Genomic DNA, 22,716 nt, shown 5'->3' with positions numbered 1-22,716 from the left:
AGGGAGGCGAGAGAGAAGATCCAGACCCAGACGGTAAACTACGCACTGTTGAGCGTCACGACTTTACATGGACACGGAGTTGTGACCCAACACTCTGCCCAAGTCATACAAAAGTGAACAAAGGGGTCCTTAAAAAAATTTAATATTAAAATAAGTGTTGAATTCTAATTCAAATTGACATTCTAATATAATAAATTCCAAACTATTTAGTTGAATATTTTTTAAAGTAAATAAACAAACAATCATTTTAAATGAAGCAACTGAATTCAGGCATTACAGCAAAAAAAAAAAAAAAAAAAAAAAAAAAAGATCTCTATAAAATGTATAAGGTTAGATTTAAGATATCTTTATTCTAACATTTTAACTAAGATTTCATTTAATAGTCTTATTAAATTATTAGTGTTTTAAAGATGAACTTGAAGAGCATCAGATGACTTGATTTAAATAGAGGACATGTGCATACACTAAAAATATATTAGTAATATTTATAATATTATACATACATTTTATTTAAATATGTATTTATGTGTATTATGTAATTAAATATTTAAAATAAATATTATACATAAAATGCATATATTCATACATTTGTATATTTAACTATAATAAATATATGAATGTATTAAAATATTTATTTAATATTTACATAAAATATTATACATATTTTTATATACATATTTAAACTAAACAGATATTAATGATCATTTATAATAATAATAATAATAATATAAATAATACAAGTAGATTTCATATACTTAAATAACATATAAATATTATAAATAAATATAAAATAATGATCTCTGCAATGTTTAAAATTAATATAAATCTCAAAAATAATCAAATTAATATTTTTAATAGTCATATTTAAATACATAACAACATAATATATTTAAATTTAAATAATCAAATGAATAAAATAATAATGAACACATTCATATATTTAAATACATTTCATATTTAATATATGAAATACATTTACTTATACATATTTACAAATCTGTCTAAACTATACCCAACTAGCTGCATTTTATTTGCATTCAAAATAGTTTCTTCCCTGCTGTCCGTGACCCCATCTGAACCACGAGTTGAGAAGCACTGCTGCAGATCACGCAGGGTCAGGCCTATTTTCCTGACACGCTCATATTTAGACTCTCTCTTGATGATAAGGAAGGAAAAACAGGGCTAAAACGGCTCCACCGAGAGCCTGGATCTCCTTCCGGGCCGATAGGAGCGGGGGAAGAGGGCCGAGAGGCGGTAACTATAACATGGCCTTATCAGGAGAACAGGGCCATCGGTGCCGCTCCATCACGGTCAGCTCACGGGTAAAAAGCCACATCATACGAAAGCCGGACGCGCACACACTCGGGCATGTCAACAAACAGCGCATTCGGCTCCAAGTTCTCACCGGGAGCGGGACAAAGCCTCCAAAGAGCCGGGAGAAACAGACACTTTTTTTTTTTTTCTCTCCGTTTGATTCTCAAGGACACAAGCTTGGAGAGCGACTTGACAAGTAGTGCTTGAGTTTTTGGATCAGCGGAGAACTGAAAAGCAGAGCGAGAGAGATAGAGAGAGCATAATAGAGCGAAGGGGGAGGACAGAGGCGCGCGGGATGCATTAGAGCCATTTCATTGAATATGAAAGCAAACCTCCAACAGGCTTTAAAGAACACGGTTCTCTCAAGAGCACTACAATCTGTAACCCAAATACGTCTGGTTGCATTTCGCACGCAAGAACACAAATTAATACGAGCACAAGCAAACGACAGCTTACTTCGCCACCCAGACCTTACTGTCGTCACGGACCAAGCAGCGTCGTGTTTTTGACAACTAAACGCGAGCAACAAACATGTGGGAATGATCAGGTGGGGGTGGATGGGTAATTAAATATAGGCACCGGCTATAAAGGCACATCGACGTGCTGCGAGGTCCCATTGATCAGAGTCGGGCATATGGCTTTCAGCTTTGTTCCGCTATAAACCAAAGCCCCAGTGTCTGTCTGCTACTTAAAATGAAAACATATTTAACAGAGCTGGCCTAGTCGGCCATCTTTAGTTTTTTCTGTGAGGCTCTCCGAGACACTTTTGAGGGTTTGGCGAGGCTGACGCCCACCGAACCCCTCCTTGTTTTCTATCTTCTTTCCTGACACTCTTTCCAACTTCCTCATCTGCTCTCAAGTCGTTCTGCAAACACAAAAGCTTCCAGAACTCTGGCCAATGTATATTAAAATAAAAATTAATAAATGTTACTTGGAAAAAACACCACAAAAAGCTCCATTTTTTTAGTGATAATGCATCTACCATGAGCTCAAATGCAGGGGGAAATAATGACATAATACCCACAATCCTGATGTAATATCCAAATGATACGATTATTAGATGTTTAATATTTAAATGACTGATAACTGATATCCAGAAGAAAAAGTATTGTTAAAGTACACAATACATCGTTAAATAAGCTACATTTTAAGAATTCATACAAACATTACATAAAGTAGAAAAAAAAAGTCAAATAAATATTTAAAGTATTTTATAATAATTAATAATATTTTCATAATAAATTAATTATAATAATATATTTTATTTATACATTTACATATTTATATTACTACAATTAATTATAATACATTTATAACAAATAATTAAAATATATTATTTTATATATTTTCATGTAACGTATTTCTTTGTTTCTCAAATAAGTAAAAAAACAAATTATATTTTGCATTGTATTTTAATGAACAAATTATGCTTAAATTGATTAAATAACAATAATAATAGAAAATAAAATGTATTACATTTTATTAATTAGATTTTATTAATTAAATGTACACACACACACAAATGAAAATAAATTACTATCAACCGGTTATTTGAAATAATATAATTTCTTAAAATAATAAATGTTATTATTATTATTATTATTATTATTATTATTATTAAAGTATCTATACCTATACATTATTACATACATAAATTGAGGATTAATGGATAAAGAAATAAAAATATTAAACTAAATTTAAATATAATCCTATAATAATATATTTTACTAATATATATATATATATATATATATATATATATATATATATATATATATATATATATATATATATACACTTTACTTTATCGTTTAATCCTCAATTTATGTATGTAATAAAGTATAGGTATAGATACTTAACAACAAATTACAATAAATGTCATGAATGAGTCTAAAAATAAGTTCAAGCAGCCAGAAAACACAGTTATCAGCCTTTCATAACATACAGTCACTGGAGGACTGAGCAAAGGGACGTTTAGATGCTCCCCGAGCCCTTCGGCCTGCATGAAGACCAGAGGCTCTGAACGCATGTGAACACCGCTTGCTTCCAGCTGTTCCTGCAGTAAAGGCTACGGCCAAAACCCCCTCATTCCCCCTACTGACGGGCCACGGCTTCCCACAAGCCTCCTGGGCTCTGGTTGTGTCAGCTGTTCTCAGAGCCAGCTGCAAGGGAAACGACTAAAGAGCTCCATAACACACGAGAGGAGCCTCCTAAAGTAAAGCAGTCCTGAGAGCTTCACTTCGGCCCACAGACACAACAATGCTTCTTTATTTCAGAAGCTTCATCTCATCCAAACATCACTGCATTCAGAACAGACATGAAAAATAACATTACATTTCACCTTCAGATTGGTTTAATCACTTATTCTTGGATTTTAAGCATGTAGGCGGCTTTCAGAGATGGGATAAGATTCGTACTGTGGCCATGATGTATGATGTTCATTAACAAAACCAAACACTTAACGGGTTAATCAATGAAGGGCAGAGCACAAGAACGAGCGAACAGCTAAACGAAACAGTGTTCGATACTGAGAGAGAGAAATCACCCTCTGAAATGATTCTTTTGAAGGGAAATGTCATAAGGATGCCTTCTGCCCTCAGATCTTTGCCAACCACAGATCAGAGGAGAAAACCTCCACGCTCATGAATATTCATCAGCCTGCCTCGCGTGAACCTTGCGTGGGACGATAGAGGAAGTGAAACATTATAAAAATCTCAGATTACAACAGAAAAAAGGCCGTGTGTGCCAGGACAGAAGTCACAAATGCTCTCCTTGAAATCATCTAAAGCAGCGTTTCTAAAAGTGATTCCTGGAGGCCCCTCAAACAACACATTTTAGAGATTTTCCTGTATCTGGCACCACTATTTCAGGTTTGGACCCTCTACTAGTGAGCTAATGAGCTGAAAAAACTGTTAGATTAAAGAAGATATAAAAAACTTGCAGGGGCCTACGGTAAAATGCTGTAATTTCAAGAGAAAATCAAATTTAAATAAATTCAAAAGTAAAAAGCATATTTTATGTTGTCACGTGTTACAAAAAAACTCTTAATTTCTATTTCAGTTTGTAAAAAAAGGCAAACCTCAATAGCAAACATTTTCAAGTGACTTTCAATTTATCTATAACACTGTTGTCGGTTTTTAATTAGGCTATAATTTAAAATGTTACTGTAACATTTGTTATTGCAACAGAAATTTAATGCTGTAAAAAGCCAAATACATTTTTTAACAATGAAAATATGAATGGAGCCTGCAGCTGTAACAGACCAGATAACAGAAACAATATTTAACATGCAAACACTGGCTGATGGTGATATTAGCTGGAAAGAGCTTGTGTTTATAGTTGTGCCTACAGATCTCTGTTTGGAATTAAGTTGTTTAAAGTCAATATTACATTGATCAACACTGACATATACATATTTACACTTGGTCTACACAGCTGTCAATTTATTTCAACATTTAAAAAAAATAGTTTGAGCCAATGTGTTATTGTATAGTAACACCAATTGATAAAATTTGGATTAGTGACTTAAAACAATAAATATGTATAAATTAAATGTATACATCATATAAATGTATGAATGTATTAAATAATTTTTTTTATATTAAAATATTAAATATTTAATTTATATTACTATTAAAAAGAGTGAACCGCCTCAAAAGGACTTAAGTCACATACACACATTGGAATACAGTGGAATTCACAAAACACCAATGCTATTAAACAAGCCCAAGAGCAGGCATGTTAATTAAAGCTATCTGTTAGCAATGTGCAGTTGGAGTAAAACCTGTCAACAGTCTGTCACTTTAAAGTCAACTGCCCAGCACCATTTGAGAGCCGCCGGTGCTTCTCCACCTGCACAAATGAACACTTGCTGCTGCTCAGAGACTGGGGGCAGGGCACAAACAGAGCAGTACGACCCTTGACCTCTTAACTCCAACAGGTGCGCAGGCTGCATAAATAGGCAGAAAAAAAAAAAACAATCCAATTTGAACAAGAATCTGTCACCTTGGCGGTCAAGACAGTCATATTCAACAGTTCATTTAACGGCCTCCAGCTACTCAGCTGCACTTCCTGTTAGCAGAAACTTTTCAAAGAAGTTTGTTCAAAGCTGACTGGAAAGAGTTATTACAACAGAAAAAGATTCTCAATTGGCACCACATGCTGCATCGGCTCACGGACAAAGGAAGGTGGTTATAAACAACGTCCGATCCTTCTGGTTCGGTAGAAGAAGAAAGAGCGGCCCGCCACATATGCTCCCACTTGGGCTGATCAGAAAGAGCCAGTTGTCATTTGTTTGTAGAGGTTAATGGCCAAAACCTAAACTCGGATCCAGCAGGGAGGTGGCGCATTCCTGTCTGAGGGGAAAGTGGAAGGTGGACATGTTCCATCTGGAAAAGACCTCTCGCACAGCGGGAACGGGACCAGCGTGCAGCTGGAGCCATTGGGTGGAGTGGCATGGCGACAGGCTGTCATGCCAAGCCCTCATTGTGCCCGCTGGAACACGGCTAAGGAGATGGGTATTGTGGCGCTGCTCATTTTAGCCACATGGCTCATTTTTAAAGCTAACGAGCACACATGTCCTCGGTCTACGACATCAACCGCCATAAAATTCGAGACAAAGCCGGGCCTACAACTGCAGCACAAAGAAGGAATTCTGCTGCCAAGCTCCGCCTCTCCACACCTCCTCCCCCGGATTGAGTGAGCGAGAGAGAGCAAGCGAGCCAACCAGCCATGTGTGTGTCAGACCTAATTCCCAGTGTGTGATCAGTGCTGGAGGCACATGCGGCCACTTCCCAGAAGGACACAGCAGAAACCGACAGCAAACAAAAACGTGCTGCGCCCAGATCGTATCAGTATTGGTGATCTGCAGAGGTGTGTTAGCACAAACTTGTGTGTCAGAACGTATAAATTGGGTCCGATGTGTCATTCAGAGCACAACACAAACAGATCCATTATTCTCAGTGTGTGTTGCGGAGACAGCTGAAACCTCTCGAGATCCCCCAGGGTTTTGTCAGCGGCCCGCTTACGTTTTCTGTCCGCAGCTGCAGTTCTGACTGGTGACCACCATCTATTCGGTACTGAAGCATCTCACTGTGAACAGCAGTCAGGCCAATGTCGGAATTACAAGTTTGTGACCTAGTATAAAACGTTCACATCTTTGTTGAATATGAATACAAGTTTCCAATTTGCATATTATCAAAAAGGTAGCAGCCAGTGTTAAAGTGCAATTACATTTACAATTCCTTTGCAAAATGTCCAAAAATCCAGTCATATTTATAGAAATCTATGCAATGCAGTTTTACACGACGTTCGCCCACGCAAAATCACCACATTGACCAAAAGACAGCTGCTTGTTTTGAAAGTGACTTCTGTGTGAACGGTATGTCGCAACACTATTGACAACTAATTTTTGCATGCAAATTTTCACCAAAATTTTGCAATTGTACCTGGGGTGCTTTGTAATTAAATATTTAGCAAGAGAATACATTAATCACCCATTAAAATCTTACTTCCTACTTAAACAGGAAGTAGCATATAGCAGGGCTACTTAGTTTACATCATAGCCATGAATCATGATTTGCTAAACTCCAAAAAAAAATATAAATTCTTAATGAGTATTTAGTATTTTTGTCTGATTTTCCAGCTATAGCATCTAAAAATCATTGATAAATCTTGTTTTCTATTAAAAAAACATATCCAAAAATCCTTAAAACAAGATAAATTTACTTCAGAAACACTGCATAAGATTTTAAGACTCATTTTCATAGATTGTCTCTTTAATACAAGTATAAACAAGATGAAAACAAGTGTAAAAATCTGCCAGTGCAGCAAGACAAATTACACTAACATAAAATAGACAATCTCTGAAAACAAGTCTTAAAATCACTTCAAATAAATCAATCTTGTTTTTCGGATATTTTTAATGAAAAAAGAATGCTTAAAATAGGAATATTTTTGCATAGTATTTCAATGTGGGTGGATGTTCTTATTCTCGTACCGAACAAAAAGTCCAAGATGATGATTAATCATTTTGGTCTGTTTTCCTGAAACACAAAGACTGAATCTGCTGGCAAAATTTAAGCCCTAGCATATAGATTAACCTCAAAGCTACCATGCATAAAGACACAAAACTAGTTTTGCCATCATCAACAACACAGCCGCCCATAGATCCTCTTTAGAAAATGAGCGATTTCTGAGTCTGGGAACGTGAACAGCTTCGACGAGACATGACCGCAGCATAAAATGAAACAAAATGCTTGAGAGAAAAATAGCCCTTTGCCTTTCATAACCGCTTGCAACAAATCTCCAAAAGTTAATTATGTGAGCATTTCAGTTGTTTCTTCTCCACAGATGCAGGGTGCTGTGACACAATGCCCATTTAAAACTTTAACCTTGTCAGAGACAAACATGCCAAAACCTTAGTAATGCAAACGCCACCCACACCTGCTGGCAGCCATGTGTGTGTGTGTGTGTGTGGAGACAATCAGTGCCAGCACAGCTGTGCTCCGCTCAAGAACTTTTTAAAAGCGTGTCAAAGTCACAGTAGACTTACTGCAAAGGGCTGCCATGCCAGTGCGGCTGTCCCGTCGCAAAACCGCAGACCGATTTTCCTTAACGTTAAACATATTACTCGTGTTTCTGAGAGAAAATGCTTACTGGGGAGTTCTTAAAGTCTCCTGGCCTGGTGTTAAATGATTCCTTATCCAGAAAAACTCGTTTAGAGGATATGAGCCACTCCAAACCACGTTTGAACAGTTACTGACTCACTAGCTGGTTTTATGGGGGTGCTGTGAACTCTTATGAGGCACAAAAGCAGGCTTGTAGCTGAGTCAAACACAAAGAATGACTTGTTCGCTTATCTTACAGCACGTCTCGAACAATTCATTCACTTAACGTCAACTTAATGCGCCGATGGCGTCACCTTTCATCCCAAACACAACGACTAATCGTTCAGGTTAGGCAAGAGGCTACAAACTAAACAAAGGCTCACGGTGTCTTTTACAAGCAATTTTGCACAATTCCATCTTGTAGGAGTAAGTCAGATTACATGCTGGTGAACTGACGTAAAAAATAAATGCATTTCCAAACGCTCCCAAGCTTTTGTTTTCTTTCTCCGGGTGTAATTTACAGACTGCTAACCCTTTTGGTCTGGCACGGGTGATTTGTCATGCTGCACACCATTTCTGAATCCTATTCTGTTTTGTAGCTTTTCTCGCAGCTCACGGATGGAATTACAATCATTATTACAGTTCACAACTAGCCTCTTTCCCCCCCGTTTTCAAGTCATTGTCAATACCCACACTAAATTAATGGATGCCGCCCAATTCTCACAGTTCTAAATGTGTCATTTATGGCGTATTCTGTCATCGGAAGGCGTTCGGCGGAGGAAGTGGGACCCATCCATTCATCTTCCTTATGCACCCATAAATCTCGGACGGTTTTGGGCTCTGCCAGCGAATTGACACACACTCCTGCCTCCCGCGCTCCAGTAAATAAAAATGATAAAGGTCTGTCAATAGTTTGCATACTCCGGCTCAGCAAGCAAATCGAGCCGCCGCAGTGTTTCCATTTCCCCCGTCTGGCATCCTCATTTCAAAACCTGATGGGAAAACATGCCACCGCACACACACACTAAAACAATAAAACAATATCATCTGCCATAGAGAATCATCATCGCGCCCGATTTCATCAGATATTTTGATAGTGTACCCTTCAAAACAGCCTTAAAGTGGATACTGAGCCCTAAACACTAAAAAGTCAACATGAATCATCACTCACAACTCATTTTAGTTCTGCAATCCAACAAGTTAGTGAGTAAAACAAAACATTTAGTGACAAAAAACATGATTTTATCCATCAAGAATTGAACGGATAATGAAAAATGTTCAACCAGTGTTAAGTTAACTGAAATTAAAATGACGTTTTCGGCCAAAAGCAAAAATGAAATAAAATATAATTATTAGATGGGAAACTTAAATTAGAAATTTTACCTTGGCAACAAACTGAAATAAATTACGTTTAAGTACTGAAATGACAAACTAAAACTCAAATAAAAAAATGATTTGAGCATCACAGCAATGTAGAATTTTCTTACGTCCCTCTATGGACTCTACATGTCAAAAACTAAAACTAAAAGTTAAAACAAAATTAATGAAAACTCCAAAAGTGCATGAATAATTCTAAAATAACACTGGCAACAGGGGAGGGAATGAAAAAGCATGACTGATTGTTGACGCAGCTAATAAAGAAAGTAAGGAAAGATTACAATAACAAGCGCATTTTTGTGAATAACTGATGAATCATTCACAAAACCAGAAACATGCATTAAGGAAGTAAACGGGCCCATGTGTGATTCACGTTCAATCCGCTGCGACTCCCAACACACACTTCTGCCAAGCGCTCACGCCAAATAGCCTACGTTCATCTCGTGCGGCGCGTCACCAGGCCTGCGCTTCGTGATCCATTTCAACCTGTTTGACTTCAGGATCTACTGGTTCTCGAAGGGTGAGACCGAGATGGGCGAGGTTTTGGATCAACAACAGCGATTCACACGGGGCACGAAGGGCCTGTGCGAGCATGTGCGGCCCCTGAAGGAGCCTGTGTTTGTTTTGTTTACCTAAAGACGGGCCGTTTGAACGGGAAGGTTAAACTCTCGGCGTCCTGTTCTTCATAGCTCATTAGAGCCGGCATGCAGACGGAAGGCAGGGGTGGAGGAGGAGGGGTGTGTGTGTGTGTGTGTGTGTGTAAGTCTATCCAGCACATGGGTCCCAGAAGTAGGAGCTGCAGCAGGAAATGGTGGATAAGTGGTGACCCGGGTTTGCTTTTGAAACTGATCGTCAGGAGAACAGCTGCTAGCTCTGCTCCGTGGTCAGGTTAACCACGCTTAGACAAAAGAGAAGAAAAACAAGAGAAAAGGGAAATAACAGCCCCTCCGTCACAGCCCGCTATATCACCATCAAACGTGCCGCGCCAAGCCGAGCTCCTCCTCTACACGCTCACAGCTGAGCTCTTTAAAGAGAGAGAGCGCCTACAAATTAAAATCACGTGATTTACTCGCCCTCAGACCTGCATTCTTTTATTTCCTCTGTGAAACACTAAAGGAGATATTGAGCAGAATGTTAAAGCTGCTCTTTCCACACAAGAAAATTAGGCTCTAAAAAACAGGCAAATAACAAATCAAGAAAGAATAGTTTATCGAGAGGATTGACCCTCTCGAGTTCGTGAAACCGGTAAACTAAAGCACTTTATTATGAATAGTGAATCTTAATTACGTTACGCACTAGTCAGAATGTGTTAATCACTTTGTGAAGACAAACAGACAAAGAATGAACGAATTTTCAGCATCATTACTCCAGTCTTCAGTGTCACATGATCCTTCAGATATCATTCTAATATCTTGATTTGCTGCACAAGAAACATTTCTGATTATTCTCAATGTTGAAAACATCTAATATTTTGTGGAAACTGTGGATTTTTAAAATTCTTTGATAAACAGCCAGTTAAAAAGAACAGCATTTATCTGAAATAGCAATTCTTATTAACATTATAAATGTCTTTACTGTCACTTTCGACCAATTTAATGCATCTTTGCTGAATAAAATAATACATTTCTTTAAAAAATAAAATCTTACTGACCCCCAAACATTTAACCGGCAGCGTAAAGGATATTTTCATCAAAATGAGTAGAAAAATGACCATAACAAAAAAAAAAAAAAAGATGATCTACTCAAACGTGAAGTATAAATACAAGCATGTGCAACAGATGCAGCAGTACTGGGTCTGTTCTTCTGAAAAAAATGATCAGGTATCTTCAGATATTCATACACACTATGGTGCTTTTTGTCATTTTTGGAGCTTGAGGATGAGTAAATGACAAAACTTGATAACATTACATGCAGAGCAATGTTGAATTTTCTTACGTCCCTCTATGGACTCTACATGTCAAAGCCTGCAGCACTTTACCAATCTAGAGGCCTCTGAGCGACCTAAAACACGCAAAATGGTGGCTTTATCATTCTAAAAGCAGCACAAGCACTCGAAACGCTCTTCAAAGACACACAAAGACATTAGCGGCGAGCGGCGCACCAATCAAGCAGCGAGCACCAATCTAAAGCTCCTTATGAGCAATACTTAGCTATTAATGCGAGCTTAAAGGTCTCATTCATCACCGAGCTGTTTCCAGGTCTCAGCTGCGGCCTAGATAATGAAGACCGATCGGGCCCTAGTCGAAAAAGAAGATGGTTCGGGACAAACAACCCACTCGCCGTCCCTCGTAGAAGTCAACATACGGAGCGCGAGAGGTCGCGAGATCCGACGGCCCGTTCCCCTGTGCGAATCACCCGGTTTGTGCGTCAGCGCGCTTCGGGGTTTCCGTCCGAATCCAGATCCGCTGCCAGTGTCTCGCTGTAGCCTGGATTAGGGACAGGACAGGCAATCTGGCTTTTGAGGTAATTCCCTGCGTTCGGGAATACTGGGCCCCGACGTTTGAGCCTTTTTATAGGGCCCGGTGCCGTATGGGCCTGCGGTGAGCCCTGATGTCTGCTGCAAACATAGGCCAGGAGAGCGTGGCCGATCGTAGAGGCGTGTAATGGAAAACAAACAGAGCGGAGAGAGTCCTCGGTATCCCTGCCCCCACAAACTCGACTCCTCTCCCCCCTCTTCCTCGCCCTCAGTGAAGGTTAATGGTGCTGGAGGAATACAGATCAGCGCAAGATGGATGAAGAGGTGCTGGAAAACTCTCCCGCAGGTCTGGAGTCTAGAGATTAACTAAATATTAACTAACAAAAAAACCCATACAGCTGCGGCCCTAAAAGCAATTAAAGACGCTCGCTCCTCCATCAAACGCCTCCCTATGAAACAAACCAGAGTATGAGCTAATAATATTTAGACTTCCCATGCTCCTTGCCCAAGTGCATGTTGAAGGTTAGTACAGAAAGGCTCTTAAAGGGGAAGTGCGTTCAGAATAGCATGCTACCTCTTACCATTTCTGCAAGATATGCATTTTATGTTCATCAAGGCTGCATTTATTTGATCAAAAATACTTTCTCTCAGTCTCAGGCCACTAGCTTAGTTAGAGATTCAAAGCCTCTCAAAGACAACTAAAGCATAACCTTTTGAAATCACTGACCGCGGCCTCGGGTTCATGTGCTTGAACTCTCTACTTCAGCTCAATACAGCTCCTGAATCACTGCCACATGAATAAAAATTGATTCTGTACAAATAGCATTGAATCCCATTTGCATTTAAAGCAATGCTGATAAACACCCGATGAATGCACAGAAAAACATGTCAACAGCTTCATTCAGTACACTAAATGCTTCGCTTATGCCATGCATTTCAATGATCAGCCATTATCTTTAGCTGAACAGATTGATTCAGGCAATGAAGGGAAACAATGACAGGTGAATGAGGGCGAGGTGTCTTCATTCAGGCCTGAGCACAATCCAAAAAAAAACCCCATTCCGTCTAGAAACACCTAAAGCTTCAGTATGTTCACAGATGAGGGCTGTACTGCTGCACGTCAACACAGAAACTCCATAAGGAGCAGAACGCACTCTAACCGCTCAGATTACTAATAACTGAGTCAGATTCAAAAGGTATTCGCTGGGCAGTCAAACTTAATATGACAACACCATACGCACAGATGGAGCGCATATGCATTTGAAACAGACGAGCGTGACACTAGGTTAATGTTCTTTTTTTTTCCATTTACAATTTTCATATTATTTCAAGCTGTATAAATTAGCATTAATGTCTATACACAATGAATAAACCAAATGTATGTCTATATACAATAAACACAATGTAAACCAACATAAACATTAAAAATTAAAAAATTTAATTCTTCATTGTTAGTTCATGATGCAAAATGCATTAACAAATGTTAACATATAGAACATATATTGTGCATTGCTGACGCATATGTATCATATGTATATTACAATAACATTTATTAATAAAGGTGTTATTTTTTCATTCACAATTTTTTTTAATATTTCTAGCTTCATAAATTAACTAAATGGATTATTAACCAAAAATGAATGAACAAAAAAAGTAATGTTCAATGTAAAATTAAATAATGTAACATACTGATCTAACTAAATAAATAATTAATGAAGTAATAAAAAAAGTTTATCACATTGTTTATCAGATATGCATCTCAAACTGAAGAATGAAGATGGTGACAATTCTTATTATAATTTTTCTATTTCATTCTGTTTGAATTAATATTAAGATACTATAAACAAACATGAATTAATTTAAAATAAACATTAAAAATTAAAACAAATGATTTTGCATTTTTTGAAATTTATTAATAGTTTTATTAATAAATAAATAAATATTAATAGTTTTTCATTGTTGACTATATATGCATTTTAAACAGAACAACAAGCGCAACGGGGAATAAAGCAACAGTCCGTAAATAGTAAGGATGAATGCATGCTAAACTTTACACTATGACACTGAAAAACTATTGATTTCAAAAATAGAACTCGAGGAAAAAAATACAGAGGAAAAAAAAAATGCAAACGTTTGCAATCTTTTTCTTTCCGAAACCATCAGTTGGAACCGTGTTTGGCTGTTGGTGAGATCTAAGAGGGCCCAGGCAGGGCCTTGTGACCAAACTCCACCCGTCCAGGGCACTGGATGCTGCTCAAGTATGTAGATGCTGGGAAGCGGAGCACATTCCAGTCAATCATGGTCTGAGACGCATACACAAGTGGCTACTGAGTAACATCTTAGTTTAGGCCTACGCTACAAAATAATACAGGGAGGAACAGGAAGGGTGGCTATTAAATAATGATACAAGGGCAGCCTGTCGTTGCTCTGTGATCCTGTGGAGAGGAAGCTTTGCGATGTCAAACTCCTTGATCCTCTCCAGATACTTGACCATGACGCCGCTCTCAAACTGAAGTGCATGCAGATATTACCATACCGAGAAACACTACAATCCTCCAGAACAAGGTCAAACGCTACAGAAAATGACTGCCGACTGCTTACTGGATGCACTTCATTTATCTCACAAAGGAGATTGAGACGCATGAATTTCAGTGTTTTACTACAGCCGCAAACCCCTTTACCAGGGTAAAATCTCTACGACCTCAAGTAGCAGTAAAAGCAATGTGACCAAAGATTCCAAAATTCAATAAATAGTTAAATCTGCACATATTAATCATCAAAATGAACAACTTGCACATAGTATGTGCAGTCACAGGTCGACATTTATTTATGTCGTGACTGTAAAACATTTCTGATTCTTATTATGACATCATAGAAATCAAATCAGAAGCTGCTGATATTGACCATAAACATTTTCATTGTGAATTTTAATTTGAACATTTTGACATCTATTAAAATAAAACAACGCCCCTCAAATTCATAAAAAAAAAAAAATCTGATTATTTTTTTTAAATCATAGTAATCCAATCGGAAGCTCACGGATATTGACGCCTATTAAAATAAAACTAAATTAATTTCTTTATTTACTCATTTCAACATATGATTGATTCTCGTAATATCAAATCATCGAAATCAACCTGGAAGTTCATGGAGCACTGAAAATTCATAAAACACCTCTGATCCTTTATAATAAAAAGAATCGCAGAAATCAAATCACAAAGTCATTGATATTAATCATAATTATGTTTTCGTTTTGAATTATAATTTTAACATTTTGAAATAAAGCATTGCAAACTCAAACACCCCAAATCAGAAGCTCGCTGATATTGTTTTCACTGTGGATTTTAACTTTTACAAGCTTGCCAGAAACATTTCACCAGTCTACGAGGCTAAACTATATCTCCCATCATTCTCTGTGACAGCATGAGAACACAAAGCATCGATTACACACCTAATGCATCTTTTTTTGTACTATAAAAGCTTCCTATCTTCATTGGGGAGTGAAAAGACAACGAAATATGAAGATGCCGAGCAAGTCCACTTTCTGACCAACATCACTTAAATGCATATCACATCATTACGCATTACAACTCACAAGAGCAAACTTCTCCAGGGAATGGAAGAGCACAGAAGCTCGCTCAATGCCAGAATCCTCCATCTTTGCTTTGTCGAATAGTCTGTCATGCATGTAAACATTTGAGTTCAACCTAGCATCCAAACTAGGAAGACTAGCTTTCATCTGACAACTGCAGGTTTCTAGTTTAGCTGAAACCGAGTGCTTTGGGTCACAGCAGTAGTTTGGAATGTAACATTCAGGCTAAACTTCACAATGAAGTCAAAATGCACTTTGTTATGATGTGATATTTCGCAACGTAGCTCACCAAATCTCCAGAACAGGCTGAATTCCACAAGAATGAATCGCTGGGTTTTTATATGACTGGTAATGCTGGTAATAAAGCTGTGGTAGATTTTTAGCTGAAGCATGTGACGTGTGAAGAAAACTACAGTCTAATATTATAGAAGACCCTGCAGCAGAGAGCAGATCTTACGCCCTCCACCACAAACTATATCAAAGATCATCGTGGGTGGAGCGCTAACTTTCAATACATGGTGCAAATCTGTAGCTTACTGTCAATCTGACTTCTCAAAGCTGCTGCGGAAAACATAGCGTTTACGGCAAGACCATGTAATCTGATTTAATGCTGAGCTAAAACAATATTTAAAAAAAAAAAACTCACATAAAACAATATGTGAGTTTCTGAAACATTATCTGCATTTGTAAAGAAATATTATGAAATACTGCTTTCTGTTTTTAAAACATTGTGAAACAGAACTTTTTATTTATAATATACTTTATGTATTTCAAATAGTTAAGCATCTAAGAAATAAACAGATTTTGCAGTATTTTTGGCAGTCTCATTAAAGAAAGATGTTAAAAACCATGACTGATATTACTTTAGGTTCAGTAGAATATCAAGTCAACCACATTGCATTGTGACTATTGTATGCATACAAAAAATGTGTATATTCACAAGTTAGCTATATATACTGAATGGTAGTATTATAGCATGCCAAGTCCATTACCCATGAATTAATTTACATATTTCAACTAAATTTCTTCTACATTGTAAAAAACTATTTTAGAAGTTGTAAATAAAGACTATTCAAGTATGTTTAAATATATCAGTCTTTAAATTGTAATGTTTAATTCCATGCTACTTGCTGTCACAAATAATTGCAATTATATTTTTATATTATTATAATTATATAATTTACTATCAGTTTCTGAGTGAAAATGAGAAAAATGAAAGGGGGAAATGAAAGGAAGGTAGAAAAAGCATCAGCAGTTTTACAGACACGTCACACATCTTATAAAGCATCATAAAGCAATTACACCGGCACACTGACCTCGAATCTACCAAACCGTTAAACACTCAGCAACGCTCTCTTCCACATGGCATTTCTGACAGGCCCCAAAAGCAACAGCCTCATGCAAGATTTAAGTTGTACATCTTAAATTTTGCACTTCTGTGTATGAATGGCAGAAACGTTAACGCGGGCATAAGGCTTTTCTTTCCACTGGCTCACTGAGCTAGAACACACATTACAGCATGTGCAGCTCTGTTTGTCATTCTTTACACACACACACACACACCCTTTCTGGGTTAATAAGGCTGATGGAAATGTGCATCTCCTCTGATGCACGATCAATAAACAAATCAGTTTACTCCGTCCCGTTATATCATTACGCCGCTATGACACCGTCTTCTTCATCTGATCAATACACCTCTGGGACTCACATATGGTTCTTCCATTAACATCTACAATGCTAGAATTTCAAAAAACCTCCAGTATTTCCGAGAACACGCCGCAAAACGTCCTGACTCGAGCTATATTAATGGAAATTGACATCACTGGGTCGCTTTGAGATTTAACTGTCACGTTATTACGCCAACTGAAAGTACTGACATATACTATGGAGACCTGTGATCTTTGCCTCGGTATTGTTATTACACATCAAACAGCACATCACCGACATGCATCACATGGTATTTGTGGTTAATTCCGATTGATCTTTAACAGCTGAGCATATTGGCAAACATATCGCAAGCAAAAGACAGATTATAAGATAATAGGATCACCGATAGGCAGCCTAATAAAGTCATAACAGATGGAAATGCAACACAAGGCTGGAAAGAAGGGGGTTGAACTTGAACCCGGTGACCTTTAAGGCTCTGGGTGATCAATACGACGCAAGTCGCAGCAATAGAGCGCATAAGCACTGGTAATAAATTCATAACTTCTACTGGGTTTGCAATTGCAACCCAGAGCTATATCGCCTGCGTTTCCACAGCAGTGTGCTTCAGCCAAATTGTTCATGAAAACACACACACACACACTTTCCCCCAAGATCAGTGCTGCATGTATCATCTACATATCCTGTAATGCGATAAACATTCCCTGCGTGCGCTAAAAGAGGAGGGCTGCTTGGATGCCCTTGGTATGTAAATATAGAGTATCGTGGCCAACTGCCAGCCGAGCGACGCCACGGACATATTTATGAGAAATATATCGCTTTATTGCATCCCCTCCCCCTGCATATGACAGAAAGGAAAACAAATTCCTGTCCTGAATTCAGTCTCGGCTCGTTCGTCACGGTGAGCTCTACCTATCGGGGCTAATCCGGGTCTGCTGGAAGCAACCCCCCCAGCCCGGCCTGCATCGCAAGATTGCATCTTTTATTTATCGCCACTTGGCTTTATTTTTGCAGAGCATTCCATACTGGGATGCAATCAGCCAAGAAACCCTCCCCGTGCACGCAGGCTTGTCATTTCCCATCGCCGGAGCTCGGAATGAGGCGCACACAAAGGGAAAAAGCAGAATCAAAAGCAGAGAGCTCCACGTAGCCTGTTGGAAAAAGGGCAAGAGCCCTTGATCTTCCAAGACAGCCAGTCCACTCGAGAGGCTCCGGGCAGGGAAGACACACATGGGCCAGTGTGTGCGTTTCCCTGAGAGCACAAACCCATTTTGGCTGAAGGGTGAGGGCACAGAGCCCAGCTGAGGCACCTCTTCTCTTGCAGGCTACAGACGTGGAGGAGAGGGGGAATGGTTATGCAGAAAATTACGTCCGCTTATTGCATTACAATTCGAATTAAGCAAAGGCACTAATGCGATTAAAATCTTGAATTGTTTCCAAAGGGCGGAGAGCTGCAGAATCAATTGCAGGGACTTTAAAAACAAAGGTGGATAAAGTTGCTAAACAACAAAGCGGGTGAATCACTACATGCCAGAGCTGAATATCGCGTTCGGAGCTACTTTGACAATTTTAGGCGCACGCTGACGTCACGAGGGTCAGCCGGAACGTCTGCATATAATTAGGAGACGTTTAAAAAGAAATCGAGGCGCTGCGTCTTTAAATCGCCATTCCTCCCACCCCTTTCCCAAATCTTTTCCATTTAACAAGCACTGAAAGAAAATAAAAAGCAGCTTTTGTTTCCCTTCCTTTTGGAGGGTGACGGAAAGCTGAAAAGACACAAATGAACATGAAAATGGGAACAAAGTGCCAATTTCAATAGGGCTATTTGATATGCGCACCCACTAAACACAAAACCCAGCGGTGTTTCGCTGCTAAAAACAAGAGTCAGGGTCTTGTCTGCAATAACAACAAATATTCGCGTCTATTCATGCTATTTTAGTTGACATGATCTACATCCAGCAGTCTTACTACACCAGTACCACCTCCTCCTCGCGCTTTCACTTCAGAAAAATAAACAGACCAGACAAGCTTCGGAAGATGTGACATTTCAATCGCTTTACGAAAAAACACACGATTAATGTGTCGCTACACCGACTAAAGTCGAACTACAAAACAAGTCCGAGGTGAAAGAATAACGAAAAAGTCTAGAAAATGTGGTTTAAACGCTGAATGGATGAGCGACAGGCGTCGAGCTGCACTTCCGCGCTGTTTATCTCGCGCAGATACAGAAGCGCTGCGGTGTATTCGTTCCCAGAACGCATCGATAAACCGGAGCTCGGTGTCTAAAAGTGCGAAACGACATCACCGGCACCCTGTCGAGAGATTTAAACCCGTTGTATTCCTCCCTTTGTTCGCCGTTAATTCAATAGTCCTTTTCATTCGACTCGTGTTCCTCTTTTAAACGACATACGAACGTTTTCTCTCGACTGTGTCTGCGCGATGGTGACTGGAATCGGTAGATTTAAACGTTTTCCAAGCCGCGGGTTTACATCCACACTCACCGACTTGTAATACGTTGTCCACACAGCCGCTCTCCAGCAATGCGATGCCGCGGCGGAACGGTAACCGCGTCTCGTCTACGTTCTCCCCGCTAGACGCGCTCTCCTCTCCGCCAGTGTTGAACGAGGAATACATGCAGATCTCCCGTTCGCTCCTCGGGAAAGACCAGTACACGATCCGCCGCTGTACGGGCTCCGGGATGCGCTCGAAACGCTCCTCCACCCGTTGGAACGGCCACTTCTCCGCTACTTTCCGCGCTGCAATGTCCAGGAGAGTCTCGGGGCTCTGGGTTTTGCTGGATCCCCCTTGGCCTGAACCAGAACCGCCGCATACCGTTCCACTGGCTCGCTGCCCCTGTCTACACGTCGTACTATACCCGGGTCGGCAGCAGAACCGTTTAGCTGGGGGCTGCTGAACGCGCTCCGCCATGATCGCACTGCTTTAACGGCAAGGGCGGAAGTCGCCGTACTATATAAACGGGATGAGGAAAGGAAAAGGTTGCGACGCGCATCGATTGTTCTCCGTGTAAGGACAGCCTGGACTTATTTGGTCAAAAGGGCGGGGCTTCGGAGCCTTTGCGTAGACAAAATAAGCAAGGGGCGTGGCCTGCGCGTCTACAGCCGTGCTAAAAAAGGCATGGAAGGCGGAATCCTTGCTGGAGTCATAATGAGTGTCAGAAGTTCACAACAGGAAGAGGCATGAGAGCTTGGAAACGCCGTCCACACACGAATGAAAGAAAAACAGAAATCGTAGGTATTAGAGGAAATTAAAAAACAGGCATGTAAATATGAATAGCGTACGAGAGCTGCGTCCTACACAAGCTGTCAAAATATAGAAAACCTACCTATTACCCCCTATACAGACACAATTATACTATACGTGTAAAAATACTGCAAAGCATGCATGTTATTATAAAGACAACATGTTCATTATTAAAAGCTTTTATTTGTCAAAAATAGATAGATAGATAATTATATTTATATAAATTAATACATTTATTAACTTTATAATTATATTATAAATATCTTTGTAATACAATTATATTATATTATAAATATATTTAAATTATATAATTAATTTATATATATATATATTTATCAAATTTTGACAAATAAAATCTATATATTATATATATATATATATATATACACATACATATATGTATATAATTATACATATATAATTTTGACAAAATTATATATATTTATGTATTTGTTTGTGTGTGCATGTATAATGTAAGAATTATATATATATATATATATATATATATATGCACACTGTATATATGTATATATATATATATATATATATATATATATATATATATATACATACATATATATATATATATATATATATAATAATACATAGATATATATATAATTTTCCCCAAAAAATATATATTTGGTTTTATTTAATTTCCTTTTTTTCTATAACATTTTGTTGTACATCAAAAATAAAGTAGTAAATAGTATGTATGGTAATATGTAATTATAAAGGCAAAGAAAAAATACAAATAAATATAATTTTATTTATTTATTTTATTTTGAAAACATGGATTTATTTAATCTGTTCTAATAAATAAATAACAATTTGTATTATCAGTATATACATAGATTATTGATGAACTGATTGTTTTTCTGCCCCCCCCCCCCCCCCCCCCCCAAAATGAAAATAAGTTGACCATTGTTCTCTAAGATTTTGTCATAAACCGATTGGAAAACCCCTGAAATAAAAGAAATGTGGGCTGGTAAGTCACAACACACAAATCTACTAGACTTTTTGCAATAAATTCTATTCTAAATTCTGTTCTAGATTTTTGTCTTGCTTTATTGATGCCATACACATATTTTAAACACTGATCCTAAATTCTCAACCAAAGCCGTTTACCCTGTGTGTGTGTGTGTGTGTGTGTGTGTTTGAGTGTGTGTGTGTGTGTGTGTGTGTGTGTTTGAGTGTGTGTGTGTGTGTGTGTGTGTGTGTTTGAGTGTGTGTGTGTGTGTGTGTGTGTGTGTGTGTGTTTGAGTGTGTGTGTGTGTGTGTGTGTGTGTGTGTGTGTGTGTGTGTGAGTGTGTGTGAGTGTGTGAGTGTGTGTGTTTGAGTGTGTGTGTGTGTGTGTGTGTGAGTGTGTGAGTGTGAGTGTGTGTGTGTGTGTGTGTGTGTGTGTGTGTGTGTGTGTGTGTGTGTGTGTGTGTGTGTGTGTGTGTGAGTGTGTGTGAGTGTGTGTGTGTGTGTGCACCTGGTATTTATCACGTCCTGGGGACCAAATGTCCCCACAAGGATAGTAATACCAGTAAATCTTAATCTTGTGGGGACATTTTTTGGTCCCCATGAGGAAACAAGCTTATAAATCATACAGCATAAAGTTTTTTGAAAATCTAAAAATGCAGCATGTTTCCTGTGAGGGCTAAGTTTAGGTGTAGGGTTGGTGTAGGGCAATAGCACACACAGATTGTACAGTATAAAAACCATTGCGCCTATGGGATGTCCCCATAAAACATGGAAACCCAACATGTGTGTGTGTGTGTGTGTGTGTGTGTCCTTTACCAGACTGAAATGAAAATAAGTGATATTGTTCATCCCTATTCTAAATATTTCTTCCCTTGCTCAAATGCTGCAGAATCCAACACAGTAATTTCATTTATCTTTTATGCTGCTTTGGTTTAAAGGCTTCTGCTAAACAGATAAATGAGATCTATTAATCTTAAATGTGCAGTGTAAAGGGAAAAGGTTTGCTCCCAATTTAAACGGATCAAACGTTTGCTGAGAGAGTTATCCTTCACACAACCTGAAGGTGAATTCAAGCAAACTTTATGCCACATTTCAGCAGTCAATCCAGAGTCATTCTGTGCAGATCTTTCATATTTCACCTGTTTTAACTCTTATCTTTGCTATAGTCAGATGTTCAAATTAACTCCAGTCCGTGAAGGGTAAAGTCTCTCCTCATTTTCATTCCAGGTGATTCTACATCTGATCAAGAGACAGATCTGAAGACCACAGTCGGTGTCTGTGATAAAACTACAAAAGGAGAAGGTACCACCTAACGAGAGAGAGCGCTAATTTAATTTCATGCAAGAGTCTCACCGGTGATATTAAAAAGTGTGGCCTCAGGGTAAGTTTAATTGATTGAGAAATGTGATGTAACTAATTGCAACTCATTGCTGGGATGTTGTAATCTCCAGCCGATCAATGCAATGTATTTCAGATTAGTGTCCGCTTCCCTCATCTGTCATTTCAGAGGTTTT

At 38.5% G+C, this 22,716-nt stretch overlaps 1 protein-coding gene across 1 annotated transcript in view; it reads right to left on the bottom strand.

Annotated features, from left to right (window-relative positions):
• LOC306863874 (zinc finger SWIM domain-containing protein 6-like) overlaps positions 1-20,029 on the bottom strand; it is a 78,277-nt gene extending 58,248 nt beyond the window's left edge. Inside the window, exon 1 of the mRNA XM_079407446.1 lies at positions 19,474-20,029. Coding sequence (XP_079263572.1) covers positions 19,474-19,900 — 427 coding nt within the window. The 5' untranslated portion in view covers positions 19,901-20,029. The remainder of the gene's footprint in view (positions 1-19,473) is intronic.
• Between the last annotated feature and the right edge of the window lie 2,687 nt (positions 20,030-22,716).

Source organism: Barbus barbus (assembly GCF_936440315.1).
Source record: "Barbus barbus genome assembly, chromosome: 45".
Taxonomy (NCBI): Eukaryota; Metazoa; Chordata; class Actinopteri; order Cypriniformes; family Cyprinidae; genus Barbus; species Barbus barbus.
Note: the sequence above shows the minus strand (reverse complement) of the source record. Positions and strands in the feature narration are given on the sequence as shown.